Source organism: Erinaceus europaeus, chromosome 9, assembly GCF_950295315.1.
Source record: "Erinaceus europaeus chromosome 9, mEriEur2.1, whole genome shotgun sequence".
Lineage (NCBI taxonomy): Eukaryota > Metazoa > Chordata > Mammalia > Eulipotyphla > Erinaceidae > Erinaceus > Erinaceus europaeus.
In genome coordinates this window covers 57,238,100-57,261,373 of record NC_080170.1, presented here as the reverse complement: position 1 = coordinate 57,261,373, position 23,274 = coordinate 57,238,100, and the positions used below count along the sequence as shown (strand labels likewise).

General features: G+C 40.0%; 2 protein-coding genes across 2 annotated transcripts; both read left to right on the top strand.

Annotated features, from left to right (window-relative positions):
- Positions 1-4,087: 4,087 nt before the first annotated feature.
- On the top strand, positions 4,088-13,296 carry LOC103126930 (Golgi-associated RAB2 interactor protein 6-like). Its single transcript, XM_007537857.2, has 4 exons — positions 4,088-4,252; positions 10,826-11,028; positions 11,524-11,785; positions 12,729-13,296. Exons 1-4 carry the CDS (start codon positions 4,097-4,099, stop codon positions 13,053-13,055), a joined length of 948 nt encoding a protein of 315 aa, XP_007537919.1. The 5' UTR covers positions 4,088-4,096; the 3' UTR covers positions 13,056-13,296.
- An 8,732-nt stretch (positions 13,297-22,028) lies between these two features.
- LOC103126929 (olfactory receptor 6E1-like) lies at positions 22,029-22,988 on the top strand. Its single transcript, XM_007537856.1, has one exon. It carries the CDS (start codon positions 22,029-22,031, stop codon positions 22,986-22,988), a length of 960 nt encoding a protein of 319 aa, XP_007537918.1.
- The last annotated feature ends 286 nt before the right edge of the window (positions 22,989-23,274 follow it).

Sequence of the window (23,274 nt, the reverse complement as noted above, 5' to 3'; positions counted from 1 at the left end):
AAAAGAAAGAAGAAGAAAAACGTGTAAGTGAAATAGATGAAGGCTGGGGGCTTAAATCTGGATCCTTGACCATTGTAACATGTGTACTTAACTGTTACTCTTTTATTCCAAGGATTTTTTAAAAGATTTTTTAATATTCATTTATTTATGTATTTATTTATTCCCTTTTGTTGTCCTTGTTTTATTGTTATAGTTATTATTGTTGCTGTTATTGATGTTGTTGCTAGATAAAACAGAGATAAATGAAGAGAGGAGGGGAAGACAGAGAGGAGAGAAAGATAGACACCTGCAGACCTGCTTCACCACTTGTGAAGTGACTCCTCTGCAGGTGGGGAGCCAGGGGGCTCCAACCGAGATCCTTAGGCCAGTCCTTGTGCTTTGTGCCACCAGCGCTTAACCAGCTACCACCCAACTCCCCCACCAAGGATATTTTAGATAAAGGTCAGTGTATGCATTATTCTAGTGGCTGCTTTTTTTTGACAAGAGACAAATAGTAAAGGAGAATCACCATAACACCACACCACCACTAGTGAAGTTTTCCCCCTGCAGGAGCTCCCATGTAATAACTGGGAGCTAGATCCCACATTCTTGCAAACAATAATGTGTAGGTTCTATTGGATGAGCTACTTCCCAGCCCCTTATTTATGACTTATGGTACATAATCTGAATTCAATATGACATGAAGCATAATCCATACTCTCAGATGTCTATTTAATCATAGTTAAAATACACACACATTAAAATTTTAAAGTATATTCTTATTTCTTAACAGGTAACAAAATCAATATATATATTTTCCTCTAGGGTTATGATTGGGGCTCAGTGCTAGCACTAAAAGTTCACTGCTCCTGACGGCCATTTTTTCCATTTTATTGTATAGGACAGAGAGAAATCAAGAAAGGAGGGGGAGAGAGAAAGATAGAAACCTGCAGACCTGCTTCACCACTTCTGAAACAACTGCAGGTGGGGACCCAGGGGCTCAAATCAGGATCCTTGAGTAGGTCCTAATGCTTAGTGCTATGTGCATTTAACCCAGTGCACCACTGCCCAGGCCCCCAGCAAAATATTTTTGCATATTAAGAAATGTTTTAGGGGTTGAGACAATAGCTTCAGAAGTAGCATAACAGACTTACATACCTGAGGCTCCAAGGTCAAAGGTCCAATACCCATCACCACCATAAGACAAAGCTGAGCAGTGCTATGGAGAAAAAAAAAACGGCTGAATAATGTTCCCAGAAGAATATTTGAAGTACCCTTCCTACAAGTCAAAGAAGTGGTCATAGAAATAGAAGGTATAGATACATATCAACCAACCCTATAGACGGATGGTTTCCATTCAATTAAATGCTCATCATTCTGATAAAATATCAAGTTAGCATTGGTTGTTTAATAAGCTCTCCTTCTCAAGGTTGTGTGTGTGTATGTGTGTATTCTGTTAGCTCTTAGGCTAAATTGTAAAAATTTGGTAACTTTAATTCTTTTTTGTCTTCAAGATCCTTGGATTTAGCATCTTTTCCCCCTACAACTGGATCTTATTTAACTTTTAAGGCTTTATTTTATGTATTATACATAGAGAAGTTTACACAAGACAGACAAAAGGGGAGAGAGAATTCAGAGAATCACTCTGGTGCATTTAGCACTGTCTGACTGGAATCTTCTCACAATATGAACTGTGGCATCACAACCTCGAAGAATTCTTCCATTTATGAACATGGCTAAACTTACAGCTCAGGTAGCCTCTATGGAAATACACTGTGCTTCAATTACACCTCTAACATTAGTGACATATGCATTACTTTGTAAACACCTGTTTTCATTAATAGCTTAAACATTTAATGGATTACAGAATTATGTCCTATTCATATTGTATTTAAGGTATTATTCTGCTGTCTATAAGGTCATCCCACACAGGGTATTGTAAATAGGGAGTTTTTCTGTTTGTTTATTTGGGACTGGGAGGGTGGAAGAGCAAGACTGCAATTGGATCTGGAAGCTAAGGTAAAATGCAGCAAAAAAAAAAAAAAAAGGAAGGTAACTTATTTGTATTTTTACCAGAACACTGCTTAGCATTGACTTAGGTGGTGCTGGGAATTCTGATACCTTCAGGCATGAAAGTCAGTTTGCATAACCATTATGCTACCTCCCCAGTCCAGTATCTGACTTTTCTTGATTAGAGTGACTGGGGAGTGGGGGGATGGGGATTTATGGGCAAGTCACTGGCTGAGCCAGGTCAGAGGCAAATTTTTTTTTTTTTTGCTCCCAACCTGCAGCCCTTGTGCATTGTCACAGATCTGTTCTATTAGATGCCAGAGAGGAGGGGTTGCAAATTTCTCTTCCTCTTAATGGAAAGAAGTCCCAGGAGGCTTCTATCCATTACCAAAGTCCTATGGTAGGTTTGCAGAACAATTGCTTCTGAACCTCATGGTTCTATGTAAAATGAGTTTTCTTTGATTTCCTTTCACAGAAATAAATGGTAGAACTAATCAAATACATAGAACAGAGGACAGAGAAACCAATAAGGGGGGCGGGCAGCAGTGCAAGCGGTTAAAGACATAGCAGAAGCACAAGAACCAGTGCCAGGATCTGGTTTCGAGCCTACGGAGGAAGGGGATGTCACTTCACAAAAAAGTGTAGCAGCAAAGCAGGTCTACAAGTGTCTTTCTCTCATTTGCCCCTCCTCTCTCTGTTTCTCTTTATCCTATCCAACAAAATGAAAAAATGGCCTCCAGGTACAGTGGGCTCATAGTGCTGGCACTGAGCCCCAGCGATAACTCTGGAGGAAAAAATAGTAATAATAATGACAGGTATGTCCCCCGGGGCAGCACCTGCCCCCTTCAGCGCGCCCCCCCCCCCCGGCCTGGGAGCCCCCCTCTCCTCACCAGAAGGCAGCTCCTGTGCATGTGGCTGCAAGAACAGCTGTCTGCTGGGCATTCCTGTGTGGCCTTTGAGTGTTATGCCTGCCCCCAGCACTGGGAGGGCTCCTCAAGAACTCCTTATGCTCAGAGGTGTCCACATGAAAGGAAAGGAAGACCCGCCAAGAGTTGGCTTCTGTAGCTCTCAGACTTGTCCTGTCGCAGACAAAGCCAAGTGGCGTGACCTCACGTGCTTGTGCTTGCCCTCTGAGGAAACCACTTCCGGTGATTTTAGGCCTATGCATGCGCTCCTCCCTTTCCAGGGATTAGCAGGCGACAGAGTTTGCGCATGCGCTGCAGACCAGCCCTGCAAAGGGTGGTCGGAAAGCTGTCTGCTGTTTGTGCAACTGCATTCTTACCTGTAAGTTCTGAGGGATACCCACTAGTGTGGGTAGTTTCTGCACTTGCACTCTCCATGCCAGATCAATGTGCCATAATGAACTAGAGTCCTTTCCCAGGGAGGCCAGATAATAGGAGCATTTGCATGCTCATGCTTTCAGGCGTTCATATGCAAGAGGACAGCGCAGCAGCGGGGATGAAGACACAGTGCCATGTAATGGCTGTGGGTCACAATGGGCAGGTAAGTTGTAAAGGCAGCCACACCAGGGCCTGGCTGAAGTGGATAGCCCCGAGGGACAAGAGGTGCGGGCTTTGCTATTGAGTTCGAGAACAGGGATCACAGAGGACAGAACAGTGAGGTGACTGATGTGGGGGTACAGAGGGAGGCCCTTCTGGAGAGTGGGGTGGAGGAAACTCCAACCAGGAGATGGAGCAGCCCCTGAATTTGACCAAGGCTGGGGACGGAGGGCAGCGGGTGATGATGAAGGCTTGCCATCTCAAAGTCAGGACACCTGGAGAGCACTGAGCCAGTGTCTTGTGTGTTCTCTGTACAAATAATGGCTGTTTTGCCGGCGCAATCAACCTAGACCAAAAGTAGTGACTGTTGCCGGCCTTGGTCAGGGGAGATGAGAACACTGGTAGTCAGACACCAGCAGGCAGGGTCACCATACATGGTTCACTGCACCAGGACAGAGGGATGGAAGTGTGTGGGGGGGTAGGGGGGCGATAACTGTATACTGGGTGAGGATAAGAGTGCACATTTTGGTCTGCATCCTGTCCCCCAGTGTCCAAGTACAGGACAGCAATAACAGTGTTCCTCTTTTCAGTTGTCTTAAGGGATAGCCATGAGCAGCACTACAACGAAGTCATTTTTCAGTGCCCAGAGCTGCTGGAGGTTGCCAGCATTCAACTTGTCCTCGGGGAAATTGCAGCAGCAGCTAAGCAAGGGCGAGTTCCCTCTCTTCCAGGAAATACCAATATTTGAGAGTGATTTCATTCAGGTGAATGATCTTTATGTTTTTCTTATTATCCCAGATTATTTCTTGCAACATCCCTCCCTCCTCACTTTCATTTTTAACCTACCACTACGTGTTTTGAAAACCTATTTTGTGCTCAGGGGAAGCATGATTTTAAAAAATTTATTTTATTAGTGATTTAATAACGATCTACAAGATTGTGGGGTAAGAGGGGAACAATTCCATACAATTCCAGAAGCAGAGTTCTGTATCCCATCCCTTCCATTGGATGCTTTCCTATTTATCCTTCTGGGAGTATGGACCAGAGATCTTCATAGGGTGGTGAAGATGGAAGGCTTGACTTTTGCAATTACTTCACTGCTGGACATGGGCATTGACCAGTCGATCCATACCCATAGCCTGTTTCTATCTTTCCCAGCTTCCCAGCTGGAGTAGGGTTCTGGGGAGGTGGGTTTCCAGAACACATTGGTGAGGTTGTCTGCCCAGGGAAGTCAGGTTGACATCTGCAACTTGGTGGCTGAAAAGCATTAAGATATAAAGCAGAACCATTTGCTTAATAATGAGAAACATAAAGATAGGAGCGTAACAGATGTAATTTGAGGTCCTCATCAAAGAAGCCAGGAAGTCTATTTTAGGTAGGCTAAAAGTATTGTCTGGAAGGATTGTGTCAGGGTTGGGAATAGGACCAGAAAGGTGGATCAGGGCAGAAGTATATACATACCTTTAACTGTATGTAAACCCCTTCTATCTGACCCAGGGCCTATGTTTATTCAGCCACAGGAGCCTGTGTAACCTCTGCATTCCTGTCTGCCTATGCTCATTTGTGCTTCTAGGATTATTGCCAGGGCTTGGTGCCAGCACTACGAATCCTGAATCCACTGCTCCTGGAGCTCCCCCCCTTTATTTCCATTTTATTTGATAGGGCAGAGAGAAATTGAGAATGGTGGAGGAGGTGGAGAGGGGGAGAAAGAGAGACACCTGCAGACATGCTTCACCACTAGTGAAGTGTTGCCACTACAGGTAGAGAGTGGGGTTTGAACCCGGGTCCTTGTGTGGGTCTACCACTGCCTGGCCCCCAGCATAATTTTTTAAATTATTGTTATACAACCAATTTTACCAGGTAGAGATTGCCATATTTTCTTCAGATTCAATAATTTTAAAGTATAAATATGGGATTCTGGTACTGGTACATCAGAGTGAGTACACAATATGCAAGGATCCAGGTTCAAGCCCCTGCTCCCCACCTGCAGGAAGTGGTGAAGCAGATCTTCAGGTGTCTCTCTCCCTTTCTACCTCTCCCTTTCCTCTCAATTTCTCTATCCTATCCGATAAAATAAAATAGAAAAAAATAAAAGAAAAAAATGGCCTCCAGGAGCAATGGACTGATAGTGCTAGCACTCAGCCCAAGTGATAGCCATGGTGACAATAAAAAAAGAAAGAAGAAACATGGTATTGTTTAAGCTCACTGACTATCATTCCATGATTGTACTTCCCTTTCCTTCAATTGCCAATGTCCTGAATCTGATCATTAATATTGTGATATATTTGTGTCTATTGAACATCACATCATTTTTAGAGATACAGTGCAATCTTGTTTTATATATGTGGACTTTAGATGTGGTGTCCTTCTAGGTATTCCTCATAAGATTATTTTTATCAATGTATTTTAAAGGAACTTGAGGCCCAGGGCTCTCCCGTATCCAAAATGTTCTGGTGTCCCTATATATAGTATCTCATAGTTTGATAATGCAGGCAAAACAGAGTTCTGCATGGAATAAAGAGAGTTCCAGAGAGTGGAATGATTTTTTCCATCCCTTGCTGTATCCTGTGATTTCTGCCTTCTGGCTCAGAGACTCTCTTCTCTCTACTATTTTCCGGATGGTGGTATGGATTTTTTTGTAGTGGTACAATCCAAACTTGTAGGCTTGAACCAGTACATGTCTTTTAACTGGGAAAGAGGGTAAAAGAAGAGAAGGTATACAGTATGAGAATAAGGCAGGAAGGGCCTTGATTTTGTATCCAAAACTGATTTACAGGCCTGGCTGGTCTCTACAAAAATTACTTGGAACATTTAAAGAACTCTGGGACCCACTTCCATAGATTTTAGTGTAATGACTTGGGTCAATTTGAGCATCAGTAGTTTTCAGAGCCAGAGGATAATGCCGGCAAGATTGAAGTACTTATTATGTACCAGGTATGATCCAAAGTACTTTATAAATAATAACTCACTTTCTCATCATTACTATCCTAGGAGATGAGTACTACCATTATCATCCTTTATTTTGTAGGTGATGCACAGAGAAATTAAGAACATAGCTAATAAAAGGCATGAGTGAGGTGTGAACTCATGCAGCTGGACTCTCAAATTTACATTCTCAGATACTCTGCTCTGTTGCTTTGATTTGCTACTTCCAGACTATTACAATTATGATAAGACTCTGAGATCAGGAATCTTAATTGATTCTTTTTTACATCTCACTATCTGACATGTATTTATGAAATAAAGGTATTCGTTAAGGGTCAGCAAGGTAACACATTTGTATTAGTGCTCTTGCTTTGTCCCATGAGAGAACCAGGTTTAGACAAGGCCCCCACAACACTGAATTAGGTTTTGGTTCTGTAGTGTCTTTCTCTCTGTCTCTGTTTTTTTTAAATTTTTTATTTATAAAAAGGAAACACTGACAAAACCATAGGATAAGAGGGGTACAATTCCACACAATTCCCACTACCAGAACTCTGTATCCCATCCCTTCCCCTGATAGCTTTCCTATTCTTTAACCCTCTGGGAGTATGGACCCAAGGTCATTGTGGGATGCAGAGGATAGAAGGTCTGGCTTCTGTAATTACTTCCACAGTGAACAAGGGCATTGACAGGTCGATTCATACCCCCAGCATGTCTCTCTCTTTCCCTAGTGGGGAAGGGCTCTGGGGAAGCAGAGCTCCAGGACACATTGGTGGGCTTGTCTGTCCAGGGAAGTCTGGTTGGCATCATGTTAGCATCTGGAACCCGGTGGTTGAAAAGAGAATTAACATACAAAGCCAATCAAATTCTTGACCAATCATGGACCTAAAGGCTGGAATCATGCAGATGAAGAGGGGGGGGTCGCTCTGTTTTGTAGATAGCTAGTAGGCATGTTTCACTTATATTGCAAAGGGCCTGTGGCTATACTAGTGTTTTTTGTTTGTTTGTTTTTGTTTTTGTTTTTTGTCTGAGCCTAAAATCTGATATGCAGGTGGATCCTAATTATTGTCTGGGGAGATGATGTCACGGTTGGAAGAAGGATCAGAAAGTTGGATCAGGGAAGAGAGTAGCTCCCAAATATGGGAAAGGTGTATAAATATTGTTGATTGTAAACCCCATCAATTTGATGTAATCTGGGGCCCATATTCAGCTTAGGAGCCTATGTGACCTCTATATCCCTGTAGATCTGAGCTCACATTCTATGGGCATAAGTAGGAACATTTCAAGCTGCCCCACTATCAGGACCCAGATTCCTCAGGTGTAGCATAGAGTACATTGTCCATCCTCCCTTCGGAGGATGGAACATTCTCTATCTTGTTGATCCAAGTTGAGAACAAGGCCCTATGGGGGCTCAAAAAGGGGTCTATTGTGTTGTTCCTGATAGAAATGACCAGTAACAATGGAGAGAGGGATTTATTTGAGGTCTAGCCCCATCATGTCTGTTTGGGAATCTCAGAACTCTCCGAAAAGGGACCCAACTGATGGAATGGCCTGATAGTGACTAAAGAGTCATTCTTAAAGTATGCCATTCTCTTGCCCTTATTCAGCTTTTGCAGTCCTTGTTTTGATAATATTATCTTTGGAGTAAGTGAGAGAACTGTAATAGGAAGTAGGTGAGGAGGGTATCTAAGTCTAAGTAGACACTATTTCATTAGGAACTTTATACAGACTCACTACAGACTATTGTCTATTTTTGCTTTCAGGTATATATTTTGCTCTAATTTATGGACACATGTGAACATATGCTCTATCTTACCTGGTCTATATTCAGGTTTTGGGACTTTGTTATGAAGTGAACCTCCTGGAATGGAATTAGAGAATACTATGAAAATAAAGGTCTCACCCAAGTAATGAGGATGAAGGGTTGACATTCCATGCCTGACGTATCTGGACACAGTCTGAAGTGAAGAATGCTGAGGTGGTACTCTTTGCATTGATTAGGCTGTGATCATCTGATGCAATATCATTTGGTATGAATTGAGAGAAGCATGCAGAAAAGTGACCCCCACCCTAGAGGTTCCAGGACTGGGGGAAATATAGGCTCTATAGAGGAAGCAGGAGGTTCCTGCTGTTCTAGGGTTTAAGAAGGCAATAGATAGTTATTGCAATAGTCACATTATTTGGCAATTGGGTTAACTTTGAAATATCCCTTTGTTAGGATTTGCTGTATCAAATACAACATCACCATAATTTACGTCCTTTGACATTATTTGTATATAGCTGTGCCACCTGTTGCTTCTGTTCTCTCTCTTCTATGCTTTTAAGAGAGTCAACATATCAAAGACTCAGCCTATGTATTAAAAAGCCTCAGTCTGTGTTTTAAAAAGAATGAGACATTCAATCAGTTTTCCCCTCTAATATTTATTTAATAGTGAATTTATATGGCTACAAATTGATAGAAGTGTGCATAAACACCATTCCCACAACCGAAAGACTGTGTCCCATTCCATGCCCCCTCCCCCCCCCCACCACGTGAAGCTGAACATTCACCCTTACACTCAGCCCAGGGTTTTTACTTTGGTGCCCTACTCCAAATTTAGTCAAATCCTGGTGTTAGTTTCCCTTTCTGTTCTTCTTTCTCAACTTCTGTTTATGAATGGGATCATCTTTATCTTTCTGACTTAGCTCACTCAACATAATTCCTTCTAGCTCCATCTAAGATGGGTCAGAGAAGGTAGGTTCATTGTTTTTAATATCTGCATAGTATTTCATTGTGTATATATACCACAGCTTTCTCAGCCACTCATCTGTTGTTGGGCACCTGGGTTGCTTCCAGGTTTTAGCTATTATGAATTGTGCTGCTATGAACATAGGTGTACCCATATCTTTTTGGTTGAATGTTATGGAGTCCTTGGGGTATATACCCAGGAGAGGAATTACTGGATCATATGGAAGGTCCATGTCTAGCCTTGTGAGAGTTCTCCAGACTGCTCTCCACAGAGGCTGAGACAATTTACATTCCCACTAGCAGTGCAGAAGGGTTTTGCTGTCCCCACAGCCTCTCCAGCATTTGTTGCTGCTGTCCTTTTTGATGTATGCCATTTTTACAGGGGTGAGGTGGTATCTCAGTGTTGTATTTATTTTCATTTCTCTGTCAATCAGCAACCTGGAGAAATTTTTCATGTTTGTTAGTCTTTTGGATCTCCTCTGTAGTGAATATTTTTTTCTTATCCTCTCCCCATTTTTGGATGGGGTCATTTTGTTGTTGTTGTTGCTAAGTTTGCTGAGCCCTTTGTATATTTTGGTTATTAGTTTCTTTTCTGATTTATGACATCAGAAGCTCTTCTCCCATTCTGTGAGGGGTCTCTTTGTTTGTGTGATAGTTTCTTTGGCTATGTATGCAGAAGCTTTTCAATTTCATGTAGTCCCATTGATTTGTTTCTGCTTTAGTCTTCCTTACAGGTGGGTCTGTTTCATCAAAGATGTCCTTGAGGTTTAGGTGGGAAAGTGTTCCACCAATCTTTGCCTCTAAGTATTTGATAGTTTCTGGTCTAACATCCATGTCCTTGATCCATTTGGAGTTAATTTTTGTTTCTAGTGAGATAAAGTGGTTCAGTTTCATTCTTCTGCATGTTTCAACCCAGTTTTCCCAGCACCATTTATTGAAGAGAGTCTCCTCCCTCCATTTAATACTTTGGGTCCCCTGATCACAGATTAGCTGTCCATAGGTTTGGGTGATAATTTTTCTTAAGTCCCCATGACAGTTTCTGGACAGTTGATATTTATGGGAATCTCATGCAATACATAGTGCATGCTCAAATTTTTTCATTTGTTCAAATAGTGTGTTAATTGGTGCTTTTTACAATTTACGACCATGTAACCCACTTAACTATGGAACCTCTTTACCCTTTTAATCTGTGATGTACCCAGTGACACTTCATTGTTGCATGCAGTCATTTCTATGATTTATTTTATTTTTAATAAAATATTCATATTATAAAAATTCTGGAATTTAGTCTAGCCCAACTCAGAGGTATTTTGTTTGTATCCAACCTCTTGCTACAGAACCCATGATGATCAACTTTGAAAATCATGTCTGTAAGTTTGCAGATGAATGTAGAGTCAATTTTCTTAAAATTCTATATTGTGTTCTATTGCTTAGTTTCAAGCATTTGTTATTTTTCTAGTAATCATAGTGCTTCTAAGCAGATCTGCTAGAAAGTGGATCTTGCCTTCTATTCAAGGTCAGATGAGAGAGAATGATTTGAGTCAGAGGTATTGCTATGCCCCAGAGCTTCAACTCCTCTGTGTAAAAATTAACATCTGAGCTTTTTACCACTCACTAAAAATTGCTAGACAATTCTAGACAATGAAAGAGAATGATACAGTGTCATTTTCCTGTCTTTCAACAACAGATCAGCAAAAAAGGAAAGGTAATTGATGTGCACAACAGTGTGCAGATGGTGACTGTGGGCATTGCAGCCACCAGTCCCAACCTCACAATACCTGATGTCATGTTGCTGGCACAACCAACTTCAGGCTATGCAGGCAGCAACAAACATAGTGAAGATACCTATGGGAAGGATGATAAATCCATGAGGACCTTAGAATTGATCAGGTGAGTCTAGGAGTTTCAGCTCCTCTATGTAAGAACTATAAAAAAAAAAAAAAAGGACAAGAGACACATAATTCAATATAACAACTAAGAGCGAGAAGGATATCAGTAACTAATCAGAAGCTGGGGGTGCAGATTCAGAGGAGGAGGTCAGACACAGTTCCAGCCCCCCCCCCAACTTTGCAGGGAAAGTCACCATAGAGAAAGTAAAAAGGGTTGTGAGAATAAAAGCAGAAAGTAAGGCAGAAACAAACAGTAGGAGGTCCTTGTGTGGTAGGGTGGATCCCAACCACTGTTGGTAGGTGGTCAAAAGCCACAAATGTGTTGAGTTGCACGTGTTACTGATGAAGTGGTGTGAGAGCTAAGACCAAGTGCACACCATGGGGAAAATCCTGGAGCAAGAGAATGTACTCTGTCCCAAAAGACTCTTCCTCTCTTAGTTTGTGGATAAACTCCAGTTTATCCACACCTAATTTCCCTCTCCTTTACTCTCTACAGGTTGCTTCCTTTGAAGTTTGTGAAGTTGTCCATCCATAATTGTGAGGAAAATCAACTGCACTTGCAGCTTATCACTGGCCGCTCTTTCTACCTACAACTGTTCCCCCCTTCAGATGTAAAAGAAGACCTATTTGCATACTGGGAGGACCTAGTTTACCTCCTGAGGCCACCAGTGGAAGCTTACAGTGGCACTCAAGCTGAGCCAGCTGGTGACATAGAAGACCTGTCACCTGAGTTAGAGGAAGAAGATGAGAGCCTAGCAGTAAGCCTTTGTAGATAAGATACTCTTACAGAGAGGGTCAGGATAGTTTCAGAGAAGAGCTGACATTCTCCAGGGTGCTCTGCATGGCTTATTAGGAAACTGTTTTGATTTTGGAAGGGCTCCAGAAAACTAAGCCACATGTATAGGCCAATCCACACTGGGTAGGTTCTGTCTGCTTCTGAATATGGGAAGACCCACAGAGTTAGTTCCTCTAAATTTACACTCAGTGAAAGGCCCTCAACAGCATCCCAAGTACTCATTCATTCATCCATTCATTCATTTGATAAAAAGATATAGAGGAAGATAAAGGTCTAGATCACTAGTTATTTCTGGCAAAAGGTGGTGCTGAGAATTGAACTGGAGCCTCTGGACCCTATGAGACCTCATACATGCAAACTGGTGCTGAGTTACCTATTTATTTATTTATTTATCAGAGCACTGCTCAGCTCTGGCTTATGGTGCTATAGGGGATTGAACCTGGGACTTTGAAGCCTTAGACATGAGAGTTTCTTCACATAACCATTATGGTATCTACACCCACCCCTGAGCTATCTCTTTATATGTGCTATATTCTGAGTTTTGTGCACACCTCTGATATAACAATGTGCCTTGCACTTTAATGCATGCTTGCTAGTGAAAGAGCATAACTCTTGTCCAGTATTCTCATCTTTATGAATCTGTTTTGCATAAATAGTAAAATGAGTGCACAAAATGAAAGTATGAGGATGCTTACAAGTGGTGTATTTATGTCACCCCTGAAACCATCTGAGCAGAGCTGTAGCAACATAGTGGGAGTCCTATAGACAGAACTCCTACAGCCATTGAAAAACTGGACTTGGTGACCTCTAAGCTTTTTCTAAATATAAGCTACTTAACAGTTCAGCTTCCAAATGAAACTGATCTCACATCCTTTTCTACTTTCCCGTTTATTCCCTTAACATAGGCCATGGAGCTTCATGGAATAGGGGACCAAGATCAGCCCAGTATCAGGAGCTTTCCCATGTTTCCAGAGTTGTCCGGGGCCAGCTCACCTGCTTATGCTGGTGGAGAAGGGATCCAACAACAATTCTCTAACACATCCTACATGGAGATGGATGCCCACTCATCCACAGAGTCTGACAAAAGACCAACATCAGTAACCACTAAGGATAGCATAACCTTAGTTGTAGAATCAGAAATAACCAGCAGACCTGTCTCAGAGACAAATGATTGCCCCCAAATAGAACCTTTGTTCTCAGCCTGGCAGACTAAAGGCAACACAAATGAATAAGATGGAGTCCAGACAACCTCTTAACCCCAAACTGAAGTCCTGGGGAAGAAACATAAAAAGGAGAGAATTCCCAGTAAAAGATCTTCTCATCCTGGTAGGAGAGAGGAAGATAAAGCAAGCCGGAGAGTCCACAGAACCACTAGATGAAGTAGAAAAAAGACCCAGAATGTCCCAAGAGGCCAAAAACATGGCATCACTGCCAAGCTCCACTCTACCCAGAAGAGGTTTAGGTGTGTAGCTATATTTCCCTCCTTTTCATTTATGTTTTCGTCAATTTATCATTTCCTATGAAAAAACCTTGTACTCCAGACATGTGGTGAAGTATTAATACTCCCCTCAGTGAAAACTCCAGTCAGCAGAAAGAGTTATACAACTCCCCCTTTTTCAGCTTCTGTGGTTATAATTGATTATTCCTCTGAGGATAGGAACTTGGTCTCCACTTCAGTGACTGGAGGAAGTCTCCTCAGCCTCACTTCTTACCTGTTCTGTGTGGTATTGTGAGCACACATCTGTGTTTCAATCAGTGGATAAGTTCTTTTTATTGGTTGTAAAGTACTCTTCCACCTAGTTTTATTCACAAAGAAAATGTAGAGTAGGGAGTAGGAGCTGGTTAGCTGGACAAAGACATAATGATAACAGTGAGGTTTTCAACCTGAGTCTTTCTAGCCTGTACTTCTTACCAGTACTTGGGAATTTTTTAATTGCCAATTTAAAAAGACAAAATGAGTGTTCTTTAAGAACAAAATCAGAATTATGACCTAAGGAAAAATTATCCCCTCAAATAATTTTCCTTCATCTCCCCATATCTTTTCATATTAACACCTTAAAAACCAGAGTGCAATGATCAGAGACACACAGTAGTACAATAATAGCTACCTAGCTAAACATTTGGATTCTGTTGGTGTTTCAATTTAAAAAGTTCACTCTGCATTTATTGGTTATTTCTTTGCCAAAACCTATCCTCTCCCGCCCCAAGTGTTTGTACACTCCTTTCACATGAATGAGTGGGTTTTATCCATAGCAGTTATTCATGTGATGTTTGCCTCATATAGCATGTGCTTCCTGATTCCTCTCTGTATGTTTCCACTGTTAGAAATACCTATACGGGGAGTTGGGCTGTAGCTCAGCGGGTTAAGCGCAGGTGGCGCAAAGCACAAGGTTGGCATAAGGATCCCGGTTCAAGCCCCTGGCTCCCCACCTGCAGGGGAGTCGCTTCACAAGCAGTGAAGCAGGTCTGCAGGTGTCTATCTTTCTCTGCCCCTCTCTGTCTTCCCCTCCTCTCTCCATTTCTCTCTGTCCTATCTAACAATGACAACATCAATAACAATAATAACTACAACAACAATGAAAAACAACAAGGACAACAAAAGAGAAAGTAAATAAATAAAATATTAAAAAAAAGAAATACCTATACGTTCTCTCGTATTTATATTTATACTTAGCTTTATCTGTGACCTGTATGTTAGTTTATTTTATGAGCTATACTCAGCCACACTTTATTTTAATTTTAATTTTCCTCTCCAGGATCAAGTGGTGACATAACAGGTATAGGTAATGTCCTTGACTTTCAAGCTCCTGGTTGCCACCTGTGGTGTGTTAATGTTCAGAGGAAGCTTCACAAGTGGCAGAGCAGTGTTACTGGCATCTCTTCTCTCTGTCTTCTTTTCCTTCTCCATCAATGTTACCCACTATCAAAAAGAACAAAGGGAGGTAGTGAGGGAAGGAGGAATAAATATAGCTGCCATGTAGAGTCATGCATACCACATATATATTCTGTTAGAAACTCCTTTGGATTGTCTCCATTTCTTCACCAATCCCCCATCTCCTTACTTATTTTTTCAATACTCTGATACTATATAAGATACTCAAAGCTCCATTTTTTTTATGAGTCCTTCAATTAACCAATACCCTAAGGAGCCCAGGCTCTTTTTATAAATAGTGTTTATATATCAAAATCTTGGCACTGTATAGAATTTGTTTTGACTTTATTTGCTCTGCTTTTCTTTTCAGATCATTTAAAAAATCACATAGGAGCCCATCTAAAACTAAGCCAGGTGGAGCACCATAATCCTGAGAGGGGTTGTTTTGCCCCTCTCCTCTTCTGCAGCTCTTTCTGGTCTAGGAAGGAAGACATTTTTGCCACTCCTGTTATTTGAGGCTATCAACTACAGTGGATCCCAAATGACATCGTGGTCCACCCACTATTTCAAGGATGAGAAACAAAACTTTCCTGAAGTGGATCAATTTATTGTTTTCTGAAATAAATAAATTCTATGTGACTTTCCCTTCTCTAACAAGTGGTATATATAAAGACAAATCGGGCAAAGAGGGGTCCATTCTGAGTAAAATACAAACTCAAGGGCAGAAGTCAACCGAAGGTGTTAAGTAATTCATAGTTCTTATAGTCTGGGTAATATGAGATACAACATGCAAGATATAACAGGGAAGGTCATGGGATAGAACCTGTACAGAGTGTGGGACAGGATAGTGACTTGTGCAAACAATGATCACTACACAAGCGAGTACAGGAAAACTACAGTCGTACAGAGAGAGATTATACAGAACTGAACAATGGGAATACGGAACATTTATATACATAGATGGCATGTAATATGGTGAATATCTGGAAGAATGAAGGATGGAGGAGAAAATTAAATGACCCTCACTTTTCTTGTCAAGGGCTGGGTGGGCAGTAGTGCTGTTCATAGAGGTGGAAATGTACAAGAGGAAAAGCAGGAATGGGCATACTGGTAATGAACTCAGTATGGACAGATATGACTTGTATTCTAAGGTGTTCAAGCTTAAAAGAATTTCATTAACAGTAATTTCATTAAAGTGATCTCAGTATTTTAAGTAGACATTAATTCTCTGCCTACTATGTGACAGATTGCCTTTTTTTGAATGAGGTTAACACATACAACATGACAGAAGAGCCCTTAAGGAAATATGGTGTATTAAAGATATAAAACTAGCATGAAACAGAATTGGAGCAATGTACCCTAGGCACAAAAATAAAACATTTATGGGATATATTTCTCAATAAATTTTGCTTCCTGCATTCCATAATTTGGAAAACAGTCTTGGCTCCATAATGAAATAAAATTGTAATATGAGTGGAAAGGAGACAGTAAATGTACAGGAAATAAGAAAGGATCATGAGGGCTATTCAAGTTTAGTAGTGCATCCTAACGGCAAAAGGAGACAACAGCAGACTGTGAAAAGAAAGCAATATGAGGTACTCAACCTAAAGAAAACGTTTATCATGGAATATAAATGAATGAAGCAAATGAACTGCAAATATAATGAAACTGACTCTGGAAGTGATGGTGATCACTGGAAGGAAAACAGGAAGGATAAGTGTGATAAGGGTAATTCCAATAGTGAGGTGATATAAGAACTTTGGTGGTAAGTGGGGGGAAAGGAGTGATATATCAGTAATGAAGTGATAGAACAGTGGTGGTGGGTATAAAGATATATACACACAGGGAGCCAGACTATAGTGCAGTGGGTTAAGCACAGATGGCGCAAAGTGCAAGGACCAGGGTAAGTATCCCGGTTTAAACCCCCAGCTCCCCACCTGCAGAGGAGTTGCTTCACAAGCAATGAAGCAGGTCTTCAGGTGTCTTATCTTTCTCTCCCCCTCTCTGTCTTCCCTTCCTCTCTCCATTTCTCTCTGTCCTAGCCAACAATGACATCAACAACAATAATAACTACAATAATAATAAGGGCAACAAAAGGGAACAAATATTTTTTTAAAAATTAAAAAATATATACACATACAAAGGGATAAAACTATACCATTTGGTGGGAATGCAAGTTGATGCAGCTCCTATGGAAAATAGTATGGAATGTCCTTAAATACAAATAACAATACTAAATGATCCAGCAACACCATTCCTAGGCTTTTATCTAAAGGGCAACAAAACACTAATTTGAAAGAACATATGCACCCCTATATTCACAGTTATATTATATCCAGTAGCCAACATATGGAAGCAAACTAAATGCCCATCAAGAGGCTACTGAAGGGGCCGGGCAGTAATGCACCAGGTTAAGTGCACATAGTACATAAGTGCAAAGACCCATTCAAGATCCCAGTTTGAGCCCTTGGTTACCTACCTGCAGAGAGGTCACTTGAAAAACAGTGAAGCAGGTCTGCAGATGTCTAGCTTTCTCTCTCCCTCCCTATCTCTCCCTTCTCCTCTCAAGTTATCTCTGTCCTGTCCAATAAAAATGGAAAAAAATTGCCACTAGGAGCAACAGATTTGTAGTGCAGTCACTAAGTGACACTTCTGGTGATAAAAAAAAAAAAAAAAAAAAAAGGATACTGAATACAACTCTGCAGTCAAAAAGATCAGATTGTAGTTCCTTGGGGGCAAAATGGCTAGAACTGGAGGTGATTATGCTAAGTGTAATAAGAGGTAAAGGAAAACTAACTACCAGGTGGTTTTGCTCCTATATGGAAATATAGATAACTAAAACAAACTTGCAAAAAAAAAGTTACCAAACTGTCTCTTGAACTTTGTAAGAGCCCTGTTGCTTACCAGAGGGAAGGAGGCTACAGAACTTTGTTGATGGGTATGGTAACATATATATGGGTGTGAAATTTTACCTCAGTAATCTTATAAGTTTGCAAACCAATGTTACAGCACTGGTAGTAAAATTATTTTATTTATAAAATGAAGCTGTATCCTTGATATATATATATATATATATATATATATATATATATATATATATATATATATATATATTTGTCAAGCATTAAAAGATTCATCCTGTGTTTTCTTCTCAACTAGAAAATGCAGCTTGCCTAAGTGAATACATCTGTTGGCTGGGAGATCAATATGTAAAGTTTGTTTTAATAAGCAATTAGCCACTTGTCTATAAGCCAGATATCTCTTCACTGGACATTTTCTTGAAATAATTATCCCAACTGTGTTTGTCCAAAATGAATTTTCATTTACCTATAAGTACATAATTTCATTTGCTATGAAGTCTTTTTCATTCTTGACTATGGTACATTAGATTATGTGTCTCGAAGTATGTCTCAAATATTCAATAAGCAATTTTTAAAATAATGAATTCCTTTACTCTCATTATTACTATTGATTATTTTCTTGGTGTCCTTTGGTAGATAGAATGTAGCTACCCTTGTAGCTACAATAACCCACATCTTTGATAGCTTGATATCACCCACAGCATCTGAAATATCTAACTACTAACTGAAAAAAGTGTCTAAAAAGGAAAACAAATTATAATTCATTTTTGTAGTTTTATGGCATTCATATTTTATAGTATGTATTTTGTAGTTTGTGGCATTTCAGTATTTTCACTTGCTAACTATGTGAATGTTAACCACAATTCAGTGTAATAATACCATCTATTGTGGTATTCATCAAACTATAGATTATCTAAACTTTTCAGAAGAGTTCCTAGTCCCTAGAAGTGGTGCCAATGCTGCTGAAGCTGCTACTGAATGGAAATCCTTCTCCCAATGCGCTGCCTGTACATAAACCTATACTGTAATGGAGGGATTGATTCCTGGTTTCATGCTTTTGCTGCATTATTTTATGCTTAGTGTATTTCTCATGGAAGTTGTGATTACAAGTTTTCACTTTTCTGACTTGAGGTATTTCTACTTTTAATTAGAATTGTTTTTGTTTAACTAATTCTTTGGAGATTGTAGTTCTGCTAAAAGCCCTGTCCCCAGGGAAACAGCAGGTTTCCCTCTGGTTTCCAAATTTCAACAACCTACAGGTCTGTTACTCATTGCCACTCAGTGTCCTTTTAAATTCTTCTATAGTCATGGTTGTGTTCTCCACAACTTTATTTCTTAACATTCAGAGACTTCCAGCGGAAGAAAATCTATAGAAGTGATCTCATACCAGTATTCTGTAGTTACCAAGAAGGATTTTTGTGGAACCATGTGCTTGAATATTCACAAAAATTCTGAGGTATGCTTCAAGTAGAAAACTTGTGTTATTTTCTTGCAGCCCTTTGCTCACATTTCTTTTGCCAATGATTACTGTTTTTGTTGTCACCATCATCCTGATTTTTCTCCTGCTATTTGTCCTCCACTTTTCACTTATTAACCACCTTACCTAAAGTTTTGGAATTGGCTAAATGGATCATTACTGTCTTTACTGGAGTGTTTAGTCTTTTTTTTAACCTTGCCTTTAAGAAGAACATCTGTTTTTAATATTCAAATCAACTATTAGACCCATGGAGGTGTTCTCTCAAGCAATATACCTTACTAGATAATTACTTTGCTCATCTTCACCAAATACAGCAACATTTTCCTTTTCTTTTTGAGAGTATACATAAATGAACTGACTGATTGTAATTCTTTTTTTTTCCTCCAAAGTTATTGCTGGGCTCGGTGCCTGCACCATGAATCCACCACTCCTGGAGGCCATTTTTCCCCCTTTTGTTGCCCTTGTTGTTGTAGCCTCGTTGTGGTTATTATTATTACCATTGTTGATGTTGCTCATTGTTGGATAAGACAGAGAGAAATGGAGAGAGGAGGGGAAGACAGAGAGGGGGAGAGAAAGATAGACACCTGCAGACCTGCTTCACCGCCTGTGAAGCGACTCCCCTGCAGGTGGGGAGCCGGGGGCTTGAACCGGGATCCTTATACCGGTCCTTGCGCTTTGTACCACGTGCACTTAACCCACTGCTCCACCATCCAACCCCAATTGTAGTTCTTTATACCATGTCCTTTTATTAAGAAATTCAGTTCTTATTAAAATACTGAATTTGTGTCATTGCATTCAAATTGTTATAAAGAATCAGTGCAAAACTCCAAATTTATTTTTCTTAAATGTGTGATATATATGAGTCATATATTTTATCTGTAACCTCACTTGACTTCTCATGAAATAGTGACAAAAAAATCAAAGAATAAGCTAATAAGTATTTAAGAACAGAAAGAAATGCTCAAGATAAAAAGTGGAAGAGTGCTATAATTTTTAAGTTTCTTATTTTCACCATCTATAATATATACATTTTGGGTAACTTCTTACAATTATCCATAATATGAATTGCAAAAGTTGCAATAAAAATTCCCACTTTTATAAATTATCCCTCTCAACTCCTATCATTATCAAATATTGTGTCTTATAAGAATTGAAATAAGCCCCTGATCCAAACCTTTAGGATTTTTTACTTTGATTTCTTTTTTGAACTATACAACTCAAAATTTTGCTGTCTCTCTTTGGAATAATCAAAACTTAATTGTCAATTTTTCTACTTCTCTTGCTGTGTAGTTTGAATTTCAAGATAAATACATATCAGTAGCAACAAAATTATGCATATGTTTTTCTCTTACTCTTTTTTTCATTTTGTTAGTGATTTAACAGTGTTTTACAAAATTTTAATATTTGTGGGGTATAATTCTACCCCCACACATGATATGTAAGTCACCACATCATTCAGCAAGGTTCTGTACTGCCTCATAACCACCATAGTTCTCACAAAGTCCAAGAGCTAGTTTGGTTACCACTTTTTGTATATTCATTTGGTTTGCTCACCAATGTTCTGCACAAGAGTGAAACCATCTGGTTGTTGTAATCATTCACTCCTTCATTTATTTCACCTTCAAATCCATCCATTTTATTCCAGATGATACAATATTATCTGTTTGATTGCAGAGTTGTATTTCACTGAATATATAGCCCATAATTTCTTTATCCAGTCATCTGTCATTGGTCATGTAGGTCACTTCCATATTTTGTCTACTTTAAATAGCAGTTTATGATATTAGAGGGGTATATACATCTTTTCAAATTAGTTTTTCATGTCCTTTAGATTCATGTCTACGACTGATATTGCCGGATTACAAAGTATTTTTTTTTATGACACACAATACTGTTTCCCATAGGGTCTGCACCAAATTTCATTCCCACTGTCTATGTGTCTCCATATCCTAACCAACACTTGTGTACATCTCACATGTGTGGTTCCATATGGAGATTACAAGAACCTGACTTTATTTCTTTCAAGGACCAATTTGACAGTGTAAAGGTTAGAACCTGTAGGACAGGAGTCTTTAGCCCGCTAAGTAGTCATGTTTAGTTCTTTTCTTTTTTTCATTCTATTTTATTTTATAGGGCTGAGAGGAATTGAGAGGGGGAATAAAAATAGAGAGGGAGAGAGAAAGATAGAGATCTGTAGACCTGCTTCACCACTCACAAAATGCATCCCCTGCAGGTTGGAAGCAGAGACTGGAACCTGGGTTTTTGCACATGGTAATGTGTGCATGCAATTGGCAGTACCACTGCCTAGTCTCCCATGCCTAGTTATATTAAATACTTTTTTTCTTCTTTATAATAATAAACTTTCTATGAAAGGCATATTAAAATTTTATTAATAGAGAATCATGCCTCATTGCAATACTGTCTGCTTGCATTCTCAAGGAACACTTTAACATCTACATGAATTAATATTGAGGTGACAGGCAGAAGAGACAGCAGAATGGTTATCAGAAAGACTTCCTTGCCTGAATCTCCACCATGTGAGGTTCAATCTCCAGCACCACCATAAGCAGAGAGCTGTGCAGTGCTCTTCTCTCTTTCTCTTTGTGTCTCCTTGTTAAAATAAATGAAATAAAGAAACTATTTAAAAAGACTGAGATGATATGCCTATCTCAAAGGCACCCTCTATGTATGTGTTTACACAACTTACTAACACTTAAGTTTACTGTTAGGTGCCTACATTGAAGAAAGGCTCGTGGGTCTTTCAAAAGGACAGTTGTCAATTTCTTGCTGTGGAACTGGTTAACTATTATGAGTAAGCCTCACACATGAACATTTACATCTTGCAGAATTTGTCCTGGGGGCTTTTCATACTGAAAAAAAAAACTACTTGTTTCCATACCACCTTTACTTTAAAAGAACATACATTTAATTGCTAGGAATAGGCTACTTTCAAGTTTAAAAACTCTTTATTATGCCAGGTGGAAGACAGCACATAATGGATCAGAGAAACAAGACCAGAGTCATGGAGTTCATTCTCCTGGGCTTTCAAAATGAGAAAGAAGTAGAACTTCTTGTTTTTTCTGCCTTCTTGCTCATGTACATGATATCTCTCATTGGCAACTCCATGATCATACTCCTGGTATGTGCTGATTATCATCTGCACTCACCCATGTATTTCTTTGTAGCCAATCTTTCATTCCTTGAGGTCACTATCACCTCCACAGTGGTACCAAAGATGCTAGCCAACACATTTTCCTTTACCAAAGCAATATCCTTCACGGGATGTCTCACACAGTCTTTCTTCTACTTCCTTCTGGGATCCACAGAATTCTTCATTCTGGCTGTCATGTCCTTTGATAGATATGTTGCCATATGCAACCCCTTGAGATACACCATCATCATGAACAGACACACATGTGTCATGCTAATTGTGGGATCTTATGTGGGTGCATTTTTGGTCATTTTGCCATCCTCCATCTTAACTGCTCCTCTGCCCTTTTGTGGACCAAATGTCATCAATCACTTCTTCTGTGACAGTGCCCCGGTGCTAAAGCTGGTCTGTGCTGACATCTCCATGGCTGAGCTAGCAGACTTTATCTCCTCTGCTGTGCTGCTCCTGGGTTCCCTGCTCCTGACTGGAGTGTCTTACACCTATATCGTCATTACTATCCTCAGAATTCCCTCTGTCCAGGGACGCCAGAAGACCTTCTCCACTTGTGTTTCTCATCTGACTGTGGTTACACTTTACTACGGGAGCTCCATCTTCATCTATGTCCGGCCCAAAAAAGGCAATGTTATGGATGTTAACAAATTTGCCACAGTGCTGAATACCATTGTAACCCCAATGCTGAACCCTTTCATTTACAGCCTCCGAAATGAGAAAGTCAAAGAATCCCTAAGAGATGCCTTCAGCAAATACATTGGTGTGCTAACAAATTTAAGATCTCAAAAATGAGGGACTACTAACTGGCTTATCCTGTTAAGTGAACACATTACCAGGTGAAAGAACTCCTGTTCAAGCCAGGTCAAGCTAGGTCACCACATGGGAGCACCTGAAGCAGGAAGCAATGGCTTCCTTCAATTGCATTGAAGCAATGCCACAGTGTCTCTCCTCTATGTCTATTTCTCTATTTCTTTCACTCTGTATTTCACTCTGCACTGCAACCTAGCAATAACCCTAGAGGGAAAAAATCATTTTATTTTGTAACTATTCAAAAGTTAAATATTTTAGTAGATATTTT

What these genes read in the sequence shown, in the direction of transcription:
- LOC103126930 (XM_007537857.2), top strand. Translation starts at nt 4,097, where the DNA reads ATGAGCAGCACTACAACGAAGTCATTTTTCAGTGCCCAGAGCTGCTGG. An exon ending in AGGACCTTAGAATTGATCAG is followed by an intron (nt 11,029 to 11,523) that starts GTGAGTCTAGGA and finishes TACTCTCTACAG; the next exon opens with GTTGCTTCCTTTGAAGTTTG. An exon ending in AAGAAGATGAGAGCCTAGCA is followed by an intron (nt 11,786 to 12,728) that starts GTAAGCCTTTGT and finishes CCCTTAACATAG; the next exon opens with GCCATGGAGCTTCATGGAAT.
- LOC103126929 (XM_007537856.1), top strand. Translation starts at nt 22,029, where the DNA reads ATGGATCAGAGAAACAAGACCAGAGTCATGGAGTTCATTCTCCTGGGC.